Raw genomic sequence first — 15,304 nt, forward strand, 5'->3', positions numbered from 1 at the left:
AACGAATTATAACGCAAAAATGGCTCTTCTTATTCTTTTGTTGCCGACCCTTGTGCTAGGGGGTGCGGCAGGGGAGGCGGGCATCGTTGTACACCCCGTGGGGGAGGCTGTCACTGTACTCACTGAGAAACCAATCGAAACCCACGGCGCTTCGTGGAACAATTCTCACGTCTCTTGGAAGGGAAACTTGAGACTCCGCTGTAAAGGAAAAGCTGTGGATTTCCGCCGCCCAGCTTTCCTCCCTCTGCCCCCATTCCTCGTCGATCCGAACCCTCCTTTAAAAAAAAAATTCACCTCGTCTGGCCAAGGGATTCCCAGGCGGCCTCGTTAATTGCTCCACCGGCGCGATGTCCACTGGTCCCGCCACTCCGCTGGCTTCAAACCTCTTTGAAATGTTCTGTGTTCTGTGTGTGCTCGTGTCTGGCCGGGGGGCGGTGGCCCTGCTTATCCAGACAAACACGAAGAACAAGGGCGCCACTGTTGTGGCCCCACAATGTAACGCCTGTGCTGGGCACCCCCCCCCCGCCCAAGGCAAATGAGAATCCTAACGGAAAAACTCCAGGAAATGGATTGTGAACATGGCCCCCGGGCTAAGCCAGACTCTGCGGCATTGTGGTTTACTATAGGTAAGGGGGTGGGGGGTAGCTTATGATGCTGGCTTGCTCGCTTGTTAGCTGGCTGGCTGCTGGGAAGGCTGTCCTCACTTAGAAGCTAGCTGGATAACCGGAAGGCTCGTTAGCTTGCCGGTTTGCTGGAAGGCTGTTTTTTTGGATGGCTATCTGGCTTCCTGGAAGGCTGTCTAGCTGACTGGCGAGCTAGTTGCCTGGCTTGGCGGGTGGCTAACTGGATGGCTGGCTGTCGAACTGGATGGCTGGTTCGCTGGCTGCCTGGGAAGCTGGTGGGAAGGCTGTTCTCACTATACGGCTATCTAGAAAGCAGGATGGCTGATTAGCTTGCCGGTTTGCTGGAACGCTGTTTTTGGAAGGCTATCTGGTTGGTTGGAAGGCTGTCTGGCTGGATAGAAGGCTGTCTGGTTGGTTGGAAGGCTGTCTGGCTGGGAGGCTGTCTGTCTGGCTGGAAGGCTGTCTGGCTGGGAGGCTGTCTGTCTGGCTGGGAGGCTGTCTGGCTGGGAGGCTGTCTGGTTGGTTGGAAGGCTGTCTGGCTGGGAGGCTGTCTGTCTGGCTGGGAGGCTGTCTGGCTGGGAGGCTGTCTGGTTGGTTGGAAGGCTGTCTGGCTGGCTGACTGGCTAACTGGTTGCCTGGCTGACGGCTAGGAGGTAAACACAGACGCACTGATAGGCGACAACATAACCAGACCCGTTTCCCGGCAGATGCTAATGTGCCGTTCAGCTTACCGTCGGCCTCTTAAAAGCTGGGCTGTACAGTTCTGCCTGGACTGCTTTAATTAGTTATAGCCCATTGTGTGTTTATGTGTGTGAAATATTTATTTAAGTCTTCTTGCCGGCAGGGTGTTTTGAAATTTGGGGGGGCGAGTGTGGTCTTTTGTTTTCATGATTTTTTTTTATCATCGTGATTTTACATCTCTTATTATTTTTTGCTCACTATGTTTTTTTTAAATACACAAATATGGCTGGCGGAGTGTCGTATTATTTCAAGCATGCAGCGGCTGGCTGTTTAATAAATAACGTCACTGCTCTCTCAGTGGCATCAGTGAATGTTATTCTTCCGGCGGGGCGGGGGGGGGCGAGCAAAGCCCTGTTCAGGAAAAGCAAAGGTGTGTTTAAGCCTCCGCTGCTGCAAAAACTTTACTGCATAAGCCGAACCCACGCACTCGCAAACACACACACACACAGGGCTTGTTATCATGTGGACATTGAATGAGGATGCAATGGTTCACTCCCTCCCCATCCCACTACGGTAATCATCACGAGGCACGCTATCATATACCCCCCCCAAAGTAATTTCATAAATTGTCGCGGTGTTGAGTTGACGTCTATGGGACCCTTTTTGCTGGCATCATCATTTTGCTACAGGCAAAGAAGGGTCCCATATAACTGCTCGACCCGAGCCGTGAATGCTTTGATATTTGCATTGACTTTGTGCTGTTTACCTTTTGGCATTTCCTGGTCTAACACTGGTGCAGAGACAAGGCCACACAGAAGGCTGGCTCTGGTATAGGTTGATCAGTTTCAAGGATAATGCTTACATTTTTATCAAAGCATGTTTGTTTGCATGTTTTACCACAAGCATGATGTGTGGTGAATGCAAAATTGATGCCACGCAATAGCCATGTCTATTTTATAACACCTCCTGTAATATTGCTGGAAAGGGTAAAGCCTACTCTTTTTTCATTATCATGCTGCGTTACGATGAATTTCAATGATCAGATCTTTGTCTCATTTTTACCGTCTCGACTGTACTGGTCATGTAAAGTTTTGCTTGACAACCATGCAGGTATAGATTCACCCCCCCTCCACTTCTCCTTTCCGCGGTGATCGTTTGCAATTGTTACAACAATCGGGGCCGCGATTTCATTATTTAGAAGTTCAGGAGTGTGTTTCCCCGAATGCAAGCCCATTGAGCTGTACACCGATTGTTCAAGGGCGACTGTCTCGGCCAGTAGACAAGCAGAAACAAAGTATACAAAAATAAGAATAGGTTTTACCCTTTCTGGCAATAAAACAGCAGGTGTTAAGATGTTAAAACACCACGTAGAAACCTTTTGCAAGGAATCAAGTCACCATTAACTACACACAGTACTTGTGGTGAACATGCAAACAAAACGTGCACTCATAATCATCTATGTATTGTCTTTAAAACTGATTGGCCTACACCAGAGACAGCCTTAGGGCCTAGTGTCATCAGCGTCAGACCAGAGAATGCCAAAAGGCAACCAGTGCATAGGCAGTGACACTTTCAGGGCATTTACAGCTCAGGGTGAGCAGGTACAAGATTGGAACTTTTTGATACTGGCAAAAAAGGTCCCCATTTTGAAGCAGAAGCAAAGTTGGGCCCCACATTTTTTTTTTTGACAATGCAGCGGTCATCAGCGGTCATCAGCGGTTGCAGTAATCCCGTGGACCAATTAAATACGAGGTGTGTGGATGAAGGGGAGCGGTGGTGCAGTAGTTATCGCACCGCCTAATGAACCCGGCTGCTTTAAATCTCGGCCACGGCTAATACGAGTGGCGAGTGATGCTTTAACCAGTCCTGGGCCTTCCCCCCCCCCACTCTTCACCAAACAGCACGGAACAGCGTGGTGAAGTATGGTCAACCCCACCCCTCCCAACTTGCCCTTTGACCGACCCGGCATGGTGAGATCTTCCTCATTCGGTGGACTAACAAAATCTGGCAAGACGCTCTGCAATGTTGAGAAAACGAGTCGTACTTTCATGCTCGGCTTTGGCTCGTGGACGATGCCAGTTTTTGAACTCGCTCTGGTGTCGTTTCCCGCTGTGTTCGTAGTTCGTGTTGGCATCGCTTTGTTGTTCTTGTCGTAGCTGCCCTGCATGTTATTATCTCCTGGGGAAAACTGCCTTTGTTTGGACCGATCTTGCACCGAGCGTTGTAAGAACCCTTGGGCCCCCCCCCCGCGCTCTGTCTCCCGAAACTCAGATGAGACCGCTTGGCCCAATTTCACCTTCCCCTCTCCACATCTGCAGTCAATTTCCTGCTGCCGCTGCCCCGCGCAGCGGAGCGAGCGGACCTTGTATGGGGGACGGCGACGAGGAGGAGGCACAGCGGCGATGTTTTGAATTACATTTTGAGATGATTTTCCGTGTGTTTTTTATTTATTTAAGTTTTTACGTTGGGCACAATTTAATACGATCTTCTTCTTTCGTAGAGGCTGCTGATGTAGATGCAGAGCAACAACTTAAGAGTTTCACATTGGGGTGGTCAAGCCAGACAACCGCGTCAGCAGGAGCAGCGGAGTGCATCGCCGTGATGTCTCCTTCGTATTTGTGGATCGCACATTGCGTCGTTACATATGTTGTATATATATTTAATACAATCAGGAGTTCCTTTGTTTAAAGGCAGTTACGAACCTGTGGCATGCTGTTTTAGGCACTAAACTACAAACCTGATGAGTTCGGATCCCGATCATGGAGCGATTGTCAGTGGCGAGTGATTCCTGAAACCGAGCGAGACCTTAACCGGTCCTGTCACCTGCCCCCCGCCTCCCTACGCTTTGTGGTGAAGTATGGTCAAAAAACAAACTCAATTACAGACATGACGCAGGGAGGCGTTCATCCAGCAGTGGGTTGGCAAAGCGCCGACCAAGAGCCCGTGGAGACAGGCAGTCTCATTTACAAGGGAGACCTGGGAGTGCGGTGTCGTTCTCGTGCAAAAAATAATAAATAAAAAGTGCTGAGTTAACAAAGGAAACTGGATCTTTGCAATGAATTGGCTGCACACGGAGGAAAACTGTTTTGACAAGCGCCTTAGAATGAGGTGTGCAATGATACATCAGTTCATTAATGTCCATTGTTAAGCTCGCCATGTACAGTGCAGCCTCTTGTCAATCCACTGCTGAATGAGGACAGCCTCGTGCCGTGGGATTAACGAACCGTGCTTCCAACGCGCTGCTCGGTGCGTGTTGGTGAACGCGGGGCAGCATAGATGCTGGGCCATAGGAGTGAATTACAACAATATCTACGTATGTTTTTTTCACTGGACTATACATGCACTACATTGCATCTGTCAGGATCAATGTTTTTGGCTTCAGGCAAGTTGTGCTTGACGCGTGTGCACACACCACCCCCTGCAGCCGCTCGCGGCGCTCCCAATCACCACGATGATAAACGAAAAAATGTCGCTTGACTCTCGAATGCGGTCTCGACTCTGAATCGCGACACTTGATTGAATGTCCAGGTTGGTGGGGTATGGGTTGGATGGATTGGGTGGTCGGGGTGGTGGAGGTGGGAGAGGGGTGGGGTAGTAGTGAATCGTTCCCCCCCCCCCATGCCCGGGGGGAACGTCACGGCTGAGACAACGACGGTGTGCCGTCCCCGTCATCGCCCCGACACGCTCCTCCAGGTTGCTGATGTCCCGCGCGGTTGAAATGGTGCCCCTGTTCACTTCCAACGTCAAGATCTGTCTTCGACCCTTCTGCATCATGGAGCCTCGGTTACATCGCGCAGCGGTCGCTCGTCACGCGCTCAGATCGTCATCGCACCCCCCTGCCCCTCCCGCATTTGGCCATATTTAATAATTGCCCACGATGGGTCAATTATCGATACGGTTGCCTTGGCCACCGGACGTCCATGTGACCACGATTCACACATTGCGTTGGATCTGCGTGTTTTCATTAGGTGTTTAACAGCGCATGAATTGGTCCATTAAATTTACTCCCCACGTAAATCTTTTAATTAATTGATGTGATAATTAGCTGTTGAAGATTGATGCTAGTTCTATGCAAATGATGTGCTAATTCTACTGCGTAGGTTTTTACGGTGATTGCTGCATGTCTCTCCGACGCGTTTTCGGGTTCCGCCGTGTGTCGTTCGGCACCTTGTCAGACGTTTTGCTCCATGTGTTGGGAGCTTCTTCAGGGACAATTCAGTTCCTATGATATGCTAGTGTAGCATTTAGGCTGGCAAAGAGTGAATGGATAAAACTACAAACGTGGCAGAACAAAACAAAGGACACACGAAGAAACCGATTTTAATCGACGTACCGATGCGTCAACGCGTCCGAGAGCACGTTCCCCAAGGAGATGGAGCGATGCAATCAGTTCGTGTTGCAGTTGCGCCAACTACATTGCCAGATTGTGAGAGGTGGTCGGCAGATTGGCGACACGTTATCTCTCTTGCCTTGCCTGGTATACAGGAGGTCGTGGGTTCGATCCCGACCCTGACGCCCGCTGTATATTTTGAGTTTGCATGCTCTCCCCGTGGGCGCGTGGATTTTTCTCAAGGTCCTCCGGTTTTTGCCTCCACATTTAGAAACATGCGCTTAGGAGTATTTGGCCGCTATAAACTTCCAAGTGATAAGCCACTTCGTTGAGCTGTCATTTGTGGCCAGGTCGCTTCTGAAAAAGAGCTACACAGCTCAGTGGGCCTTACCTGGTAAAATAGTAGTTTTGTTCTAGCAGCGGGTTGACCACGGTTGACAATGATGATGACTGGTGGTGCGTCATTGCACACTTAAAATACCTCGCAGCGAGCCTATCGTAATCAATTAATCGAATTGCTTCTCCGGTGTCCGTTTGGCGAGCCGTGCGGTTTGGCGACTCCGGGGCAGACGTATGCTGAGCCCCGCAGGGTGACCTCAATTTGCTCAACAGCGGGCCCCAGGTTATTCCGGGACCCCGGCGGTCTCTCTCCCCCTTTTGTCGTCGCTGCGAGTGAGCGTCGTTTTAACGGAGGGGGGGTTGTGCTTTTAGACGGGACGAGTGCAGTTGGCGTGGAACAGGGTCAACGCGGGATTTCTTTTGTGTGTCGCAAGACGGTCGCGCGCAGTGGTAACGCAGAGGTAACCGTTAGCCCCGGCGGAGCCAGATGTCGCTCGAAAATGCCCACAGGGTGCTGTTACCGGACATGTGCCGGAAAATCACCTATCTCGAGGTTGAACTAAAACTAAACTTTTTACTTGACCAGGTGAGTCCCACCGAATGGCTCTTCAGAAGCAACCTGGCGATCACTCAATGAAGTCATCGAGTGGAAATCTAGAACAGCCGAATACTCTGAACGCGTGTTCATTGTAAATGTGGAGGGAAAAACTGGAGGACCCCGAGAAAAATCCATGCGACCACGGGGGAGAACGTCCAAACTCCAAATACAGAATACAAGCGTCTGGGTGAAGACCGAACCCACGACCTCCTGTATCCTAGGCGAGGTAGTCAACATCTTGCCACCACGGCGGAACGAGTGAAGCAGAACAAACGAGACAGACGGAAGAAATAAATAATTGAACATTTGAATGGGAGGTGGTATGAATTGTTTTATGCTTAATATTTAACACTGCACTTTTAATCATTTAAGCCTCCCCTAGTGTGCCATGGTGATGTGTCACGATTCCAGGTCGCGATTCAAAATCGATAACGATTCCTGTTTGGGCGTAAGTGAACGGTGATATATAAACAAGTCCTCGGGCCTCGCATCCAGCAATGGATTGACCAAGAGCTGCTGCACATCATTATCATCAGTTCTTTGGAAGCTCAGCACGGTTTTGAGCCTGAATCTTGCTTGAACGGGCGATCACCACGCACGCATCGCAGGTTGTTACAGGTTGCGTTGTGAGCCGCAGAGGGCAATGCACCGACATCAATTGCTGCACCGTACTTCTATGCTCCCAAAATCTGTCCCCGAAACTTCTCCAACCCTCGCAATCCAGCGTGGCGAGGTACAGTCAAATAACCCCAAGGCCAGCATGGCGGTTCGTGGCTTTGGTCCAATGGTGGATTGACAAAGCGCTGTGCGTGACGACATATTATTGGATACGTTGCGTACGATCGATGGCCGCGCGCTGCACACGATGCCGTGGGTACGCATCCCACCTCCGATTTCCCCCGTGCCTCCGATTAGCGCGGACGGCTTGCCTGCGTATAGTGCGAAATAAATTAACGTGTGCGTGCGTACGTAGGGATCGATTAGAAATGGACGCGTTGCCGTTACTGTATGAGCTCATGCCTCGCGGCGCGCGAGCGAGGCAGGCAGGAAGCAGGCGGAGCGCCGGAGTTCCTCCCGCGGTTTCACTCCTTGCTCTCTGGTGGCTAGGAGATGTTGACGACCTCGCCTGGTCTACAGCAGGTTGTGGGTTTGATCCTGACCCTGACCGCTGCTGTATATTTGGAGTTTGCATGTCTCTCTCTCTCCTCGTGGTCGTGTGGATTTTTCTCCTGGTCCTCCGTTTTTTCCCTCCGCATTTCCAATCAACATGTGTTTAGACGGGTATCTGGTTGCTATACATTTGCACGTGATAAGCCACTTCGTTGAGCTATCATTTGTGGCCAGGTCACTGCTTTAAAAGAGCGATTTTGCTCAGAGGGCATTACCTGGTTTAGTTTTGGAGCGACGCGGAGCGAGCGAGCGAGCGAGGGATACTTCAGCTCCGTGCTCTTCACTCATTTTCACAGTGGCGGGGGGGAAGGGCGGACTTTCGTTGATAAGACATCAGTGTGAGAACCGTCACACGTATTTGAAACCATTCGGTTTGACAGCACGATGATGAGGGCAGTGTTTTCACATTTGTGAAACGGATAGGTCGCCGCATCACGCGAGTGAAATACCGAGGCGTGTCGTGCACCTTCCTCCGCCCGACGCAGAGACACGAAATAAAGGTGTCACGTGAACGACATCGGCGTTCAACTCACGCGATCTGACCTATAAGTTAATTGTGAGTCATGGTATTGGACGCGAAGGCCTGCGTGCTAAACTTATTTGCCATTTGTGTAGTTGTAAAGAATGCACAGAATGAGGGCAGTCGAGATGCTCCCTGCCTGGAGGAGCTGTAGCCGAGGGGACGGGACATGAAGTGGCCTCCTTTGATTCATCAAGGACGTGGGTTGTTCAAATGCCCGTTTCGGATTGCAGTGCTGTGCAACCCATGGTACATTGAACTTTTTTTATTTTCTGTAGATTTTATTTTATCAGTAATATTGGGTATGCTAACAACGATAATAATTCTAATAATTATTATTATGATACAATTCGCCACTGGACGAAGGCCTCCGCACACCATGCTGGTCGTGACGGTTGATTAACCGCACTTCACCACGCTGGTCTGTGCGGGTTGGTGTAGTGCAGGAGTTGCTGACCCCTGGTGTGGTGGGTTGCTCACCCCTGGTGTGGTGGGTTGCCGACACCTGGTGTGGTGGGTTGCTCCCCCCTGGTGTGGTGGGTTGTCGACTCCCTGGTGTAGTGGGTCGTCAAAATTTGCTGCCCCAGATGTCACTCGCCACTCGTGTTACTCGCTGTTCCCCGCGTAGCGACGTGGAGTGAGTGAGGCCGCCCTTGTTGCTCTTCCCAAGAGCCGTCGTCATCTCTATGGTCCAGTCGCTTTGAAGCAGAGGTGCAGAGCCGCACAGATGGTGTACACAGTCGGGACTTTTTTTGTCACTCGGCCGCTGGATGAAGGGGGCCTTTTCTGAACATCGTTTGAGAATATTTCACCACACTGGCCGTTGGCGTTTTTGGTGAAGGCAGGTGGCATTGACCTTGGAACGTAGTACAGTGCAATAGATGGGTTTTGCTGCTGCACGGCCCTGTTAAAACCAAAAAAAAACAATCACCGCTCCGCCGGACCGAGCTTCATTACAGGCCCTGTTCATGTCACGAGTCGGGACGTTTCCCACAGCAATTACATCCATGACGGAATCCACTGCAAGGCGAGGGCATGTGATTTTGTTTTGGGTTTTTCCGCCTCTCCGTCTTTGTTTTCACTCCGTCCTGTCTGGAATGCCTCGCTGGGGCCCTGTGCCCTTTGCGCCGCTCACCGTATGTATGTATGTACGTACGCGCGTTTGCGCGTGTACGCGTGCGTTCGCATTCGTGCGTGTACGTGTGTTGCGTCTGCGCGGTGTAGCAGTTAGCATGCCACGCTATGAACCTGGCACGCCGTGTTCGATTCCCGCTCACGGCCAAGATCAGTGATTCATCTGAACCGGTCCTGGGCCTCCCCTAGGTCGATTCAGCCTCAAATGAGTACCTGGTGCAGTGTGCAAACATCGCCACTGAGGAAACAACGGCAGCCGGGCGTAGTGCCAGCCACCCACCCTCTCGTGTGCCATGCTCCCTAACAGCACTTGCCCCAACAGTCTGTTCAGGCTATACGGGTGATCTTTGTCTTTATCTGTGTGCGCGCACGCGCGCGTGCCCGCCAAGTGTTCCGCGCGGGTGTGAGAAGAGGATGCTGCCACCCTTGGTGAGCTGTGACCGTGCCCTGGAGGGCCCTCTGGGTACAGTTGGAGTCCCTTGCGAGGCTCTTTGCGAGCCCTGTAGCCGCGGGAAAGATCCGGCACCACAATTTCGTCCCCGTGCCCTGTCGAGAGCCATAATTGTTACACTTAACAGCCGCTGGTGCAAGGCGAAAAAAAAGTTTTCTCCCGTGGAATTTGCTGTTTGGTTTTGAGAGAGTTTTTCGTAGCAGATGTGAGTGTGTGTGTACAGTGTTGTATTCATGAAATCACTCTGCAAGTGGAGAGATTGGGGGGGGGGGCTGAGAGGAATTATGTGGAGATGTTTGGGTGGCGTGTTTTGATTTGTATCGATTCGTGGAATTTTCGCTTGTTATTTATATATATATTTTACCCTTTCTTTTCGGCGGTAATGCCGAATGTCAGCTGTCAGAATTATATAAGGATATCCGAACTGGGTCTGTGCCACCACTTCCTTAACCCGCACTGACCAGCATGGTGAAGTATGGTCAAACAACCCCCTGTGACCGACGTGGCGTGTGGGTAGGCCTTCAATTTTAAGTAGCAACACGCAAAGGCGTGGTGCTGCTCGCAAACCGCCAGAAGCCAAGACCTCGTGCACGCTTGTCATGTGCCCTCGTAGCTCTCAGCCTCATCCAGTCTGGAGGCCTTCATCAAGCAATGCGTTGACAAAGGGCTTGTGAATTAATAACATTATTATTATAGTGATTACATTTTACAACGGAGAAATTCACGGTCGACTTGGGCCCTGTCACAGAGGAGACGAACGTGGACGCAGCTTGAGCGCCCGTCGCCCCTTGCCCTATCCGTCATCCTAAGCGACAAAAAACTCCACTTAAACTTTACGCGGCTTTCAAACACAACTGCTCGACGGAGAAGGATGCGTTCTGCATAGGTGGGATTATTTTTTTTTACACGGGATCCCCCCCCCCCTCTCCACCCCCGCTATTTATTCATTACGTGGAATTTTGTACTATTTACCCTTGGCCGAGCGTTCGGGGCGCACACATCTGCGGGGGGCGCATTGTGTGGCGGCTCACAGCCCCGTGACCATCAGATACCGGTGGCTTTTATGCTCTGCGAGGTGAATGCGGTGCGGGTCCTCCCTTCCCTCCGCCACCGGTCGCTTTGTTGTCGCTCAAATGTACGTGCGCGCGGTTCTGGTGACCTCTGCCTAACGTATTGTGTGTGCAGTCCATGCGTTCCCCATTAAGGGACAGCGGGAGTGCATTTAGCTTGCTGCTCTGTGTTGTTGTTTTTTTAGAGGTGGCTCGTGGACCACTCACTGCCGTACCTGGGAACCATAATGTTCGTCTGTCCTGTCATGCTCACAGTTTTCGCAGAAAGCTACAAATCCCTAAACCGATCGCTATGAAACTCACCGCACAAAGCTCGCCAGCATCAGTACTAAATTCACTACACAGCTAATTTCATGTCATACTGTGCACCAGATTGACTCTTGTGTGTGTGTGTGTCTGCGTACACTGTCGCTTCACTCGTGACACTTTGACGGCGTGTTTTACGTACTGGCTTGTACAACTCGCTTCCACAGCCGCTCTCGCTTCGTCTCCTGATTGCAGACGCTACATCGGCGGTGGTGGATCGACCGGCGGTTCGGTGCGTAGCTGAAAGAGACGCCGGGCACGAGAGTGCGCTGCGTGTGATCAATGCCCCGCACCTGTGGCCCCACAGTGGAAAATCTCAGGGGGCCTCAAGTGGCTTTGTGATCGACTGCGGAGGGCGTTTCACCCTCGCTTTCAAGTGTCGCTTGCCTCTGTGTGTGTTTTTTTTCTAGGCTCACAACCCGATCGATCGCGGGTGTGGGGAGGCCCTCATCCAGCAGTGGATTGACAAAACCCGGGACGGACTGTACTTGCACATAGAAGCGCTTTTCCTGTTTATTGTGTTGTCCTTCCCCCGCACCTCCGATTAGCCACGTACGGTGCGAAAGAAGTTCAACGTACATACGTACATTCACACGCCGTTATCCTGGTGTTGCGCAATGCTGACGGTATTTTTGACGAATCCCCCGTTTCGCTCGTTTTCTTAACAGGATCAGTTTGACAACGTTGAGAAGCACACGCAGTGGGGCATTGACTTTTTGGAGAAGTACTGCAAGTTCGTGAAGGAGAGGACCGAAATCGAGACCAACTATGCCAAGCAGCTGCGGTAAGAGCTCTGGTTTGATTCGGTTACCACTCAGCTCTGATTAGCTCATGTTACCACTCAGCTCTGGAGTTCATTTGCAGTTATCTGACGGCTTCTGTAAACATCGCACAAGTCCATAACGTGCCAAATGCGTTGTCTAAACACCCTTGGCAGGGGCGGCAATGCGTGCGTGTGTGTGTTCTATATCACACCAGGTACTCAAATGAGGCTGAGTCGACCTAGGGTGAAGCCCATGATCGATTCAGTTATCGTCACTGGTGTTGGCCGTGAGCGGGAATCGAACTCAGGATACCGGATTTGTAGCGCAGCGCGCGAACCGCTGCTACACTACCGCTCCCCATAAGCCATAAGTAAACAATTAACGGTTCTGGAAACCCTGTCCAACAAAGACAAATATTCCCTGTATAGCCTTAACAGACTGTTGGGGCAAGTGCTGTTAGTGAGTAGCACCTATGAAGGCCGGCACGGCACACGAGGGGGGTGGGTGCCCAGCACCACGCCCAACTGCGTACACACACACACAGGCAAACACGCGTGCGTGTAACCCGCTCGTGCGCGATGCTTGCTGACAGCCGCTCTCGCGATGAGCGGGCAATCGCGGTAATGGTTCCGGCGCGCGAAGGAGACGCCTCCTCCTCCTCGCTGGAAGATCTCATGGTGGGCACAACGAGAGGCCGAGGCCTCTCGCTGTGCCCAGGGGGCGTCACACGTTCCGCCGCCCCGCCCGTGGTACGGGCTGCAGCTGGCCGCTCGCGCTACGCTCAAGCTGCTGCCACCGCTGCTGCTGCTGCTGTGTTCTAATAAGCAAAGTGCTCGGCGATAAGGGATTTGGATGTTTTATTTATTATTCGTGATTTTTTTTTACTACGTAGGTGGTGTTCATGCTCGTACTGTACGGTTCTCTGATATGAGTTGTTGCCACACCGGCATGATGCCCGACGTTCAGTTTCGCCAAGTGTGGCGGGAGCTTCGTTAGGAACCGAGTTGAATGAATTTCCTCATGAAGGTCTCCGCACGCGGGGCAAAGCGACGGGCATCGTGCCGAACAGCGCCCGGCACGACCCGCGGTTACGCCACGCGGTACGACCCAAACACACATTAGAGACCTTGCTATGTCCTTCCTATATTTTTCGTCTCAGTTTATTGATCACGTCTGCAATGGCTTCATTCCTGTCTCCTCTCCTTGCTTCGACGCGCTTGCTTGGTTCGTTCGGCGGGTGCCGCTCGGGTTGCCGCGTCGTCGCGGGAGCCGTGAGAGATGGCGACGGCTTAGGGGGGGGGAGGCCTTTGTTCGGCAGTGGACGGATCGTGGCTGACGTTGATGGTGTTAGTTTGTCTTCCCCCCCCCCGCACCTCCGATTAGCACGGTTGGCTACGTACAGTGCGAAAGAAGTTCAACGTGCGTGTACGTGACGGCGACATAATGCTACGCACAGCTCGGGAATTCCCGGAGGGTAGACTGTCTGGGAATACCGGGAATTCTAAGGCTCGGGGTCTGTGGAGTGGCCACGAGGTGGCGATACAGCAGTGGATCGAATCCATCTGTGCAGAGCTTTGAGTGTTATTTCTCTCCTTCGCGTTGTGGGCTCTTTCCCGTGTGTGCCGGATTCCTCACACAAATCCAACCATGAATGGAACGAACCGGCCAATCATTCCAATGTAGCAGGAACCCACCCACCCCCCGACATTATGAGTTATTGGTATTAAAAACGGTAAGACCATTGCAAATATACGGTCACATCCAATGTTGTACTTCAGTTTTCAGTGTAGTCCAGCCAACATGGACTACATTGTGAGATTAGTCGTATACAACTAATCTGATTCTTACTCAGTTAATCGTTCATTCAGATCTCTGTTTCAAAATATATTTTTACTCCGCTCAGAATCTTTATTTAGACTGGAGGAATCCGATGAGCTGTGAAGCTCTTGTTCACAGATGTTCAGTATGGGCGGGTCATCAGTCTCACCCGGCTCCCTCCCGCCTGGTTATAAATACATGCTATGGCGATAATGGCAACGTTGAGTCGACGTTATTATTTTTCTGCCATGTTCCCGGAATGTTTCGCAAAGCGCGGATTCTGACAAAGCGTCTCGTCGTGCTGGCGCCGATTAATATCAGACCGGTGATGTGCGATGGCCGACTCGGAGTTCGTTGCGTGCAGCATGGATCAACCGATTTCATTCCATGTCCACAGGCGCACGGTGATCTGCCAGGAATCCTGATGGTCACCACGTCACTTTGCCAAGGGTGTTACTCATTCAAAAGCGGGGCACCCATTTCGCTAATGGGCACCACTAATGGGATCCACTTGACTTTGCCAACGGTGTTACTCATTCAAAAGGAAAATGAATCACAACTTCCCGTTACTCCGAAAATATAAAAGGAACCGAAATAGAAAATGGAGGTTGAGTTTTTAAGTCCGCTTAGAGATTTGAGCGTTGCTTCATAGGGAAGTGAACAGCGTTGGTCCAATTTAGAGATTCGCCTACACACCATAGGAACTTGGAATTACTACCACTACCTCTGTGGAAATTCTGGTTCAGGGCTGTGAACAGGAGGTGAGCGGCGTCTCAGTGTTCTTTGGAGCAGAAAATTACTTGGACTTTTTGAGGGGGTTGGGACTGAACTTTGTGCAAAGAAGCATGGAGAGATGCAAGCTTGGAATTTCATTGAGATACAGAGGGGGAAGCGCATGGATTATAGAATAAAAGTAAATGGGCTCTTGGTGGAAGCGATGCTGGGCCGATGGACGGTCAAAAACAATGATGGAATGGAAGCCAACGATTGGAACCCGCCCGAGATAGTACATCCGTAGCGGAGATGGAGCGATCAAATCAGTTTCTGTGCAGCAGGTGCCAGGCGGATCGCTACGTCGCAGCACCGCGAGCGAGTGGTGGTGGCGACAGCTTGGGGAGACCTTCACAAGTGGTTTGGCGACGACGACGATGATGACGATGACGCTTCCCACAACTCTCCGATACTCGGGCGGGAGCCCTCGTAGCGGTGGATAGAACACCACTGATGCTCGTGACGATGACAACAACGAGGTTGTCGCGACTGTCATGAGAAGAGGGGGGCAGCAGGTGGTGGTGGTGGTGGTGGTTGTGATAGGTGTTGCCTCGACCCCTGGTTTTGACCTTCTGGAGGGAGAAGGGGGGGGGGCGGCCGCGGTTTTTGCATTCCCGTCGCATTGCCTGCGATCCTCGGGGCCATGTGGTGGCTGGGCGCGCCGGACGACGAGACGCATCGTTGCGGACGGAATTGCGCGGACGCATTCTGCGCGGCGGGGGAAGCACC

General features: G+C 51.8%; 1 protein-coding gene across 4 annotated transcripts in view; it reads left to right on the forward strand.

Annotated features, from left to right (window-relative positions):
- The window catches only part of FNBP1 (formin binding protein 1), a 70,281-nt gene that overhangs the window by 13,348 nt on the left and 41,629 nt on the right, over positions 1-15,304 (forward strand). For all 4 annotated transcript variants that reach the window (XM_078603233.1, XM_078603229.1, XM_078603230.1 and 1 more), the window contains exon 2: positions 11,891-12,006. In XM_078603233.1, coding sequence (XP_078459359.1) covers positions 11,891-12,006 — 116 coding nt within the window. The remainder of the gene's footprint in view (positions 1-11,890; positions 12,007-15,304) is intronic.

Source organism: Lampetra planeri, chromosome 20 (assembly GCF_965212315.1).
Source record: "Lampetra planeri chromosome 20, kcLamPlan1.2.h2, whole genome shotgun sequence".
Lineage (NCBI taxonomy): Eukaryota > Metazoa > Chordata > Hyperoartia > Petromyzontiformes > Petromyzontidae > Lampetra > Lampetra planeri.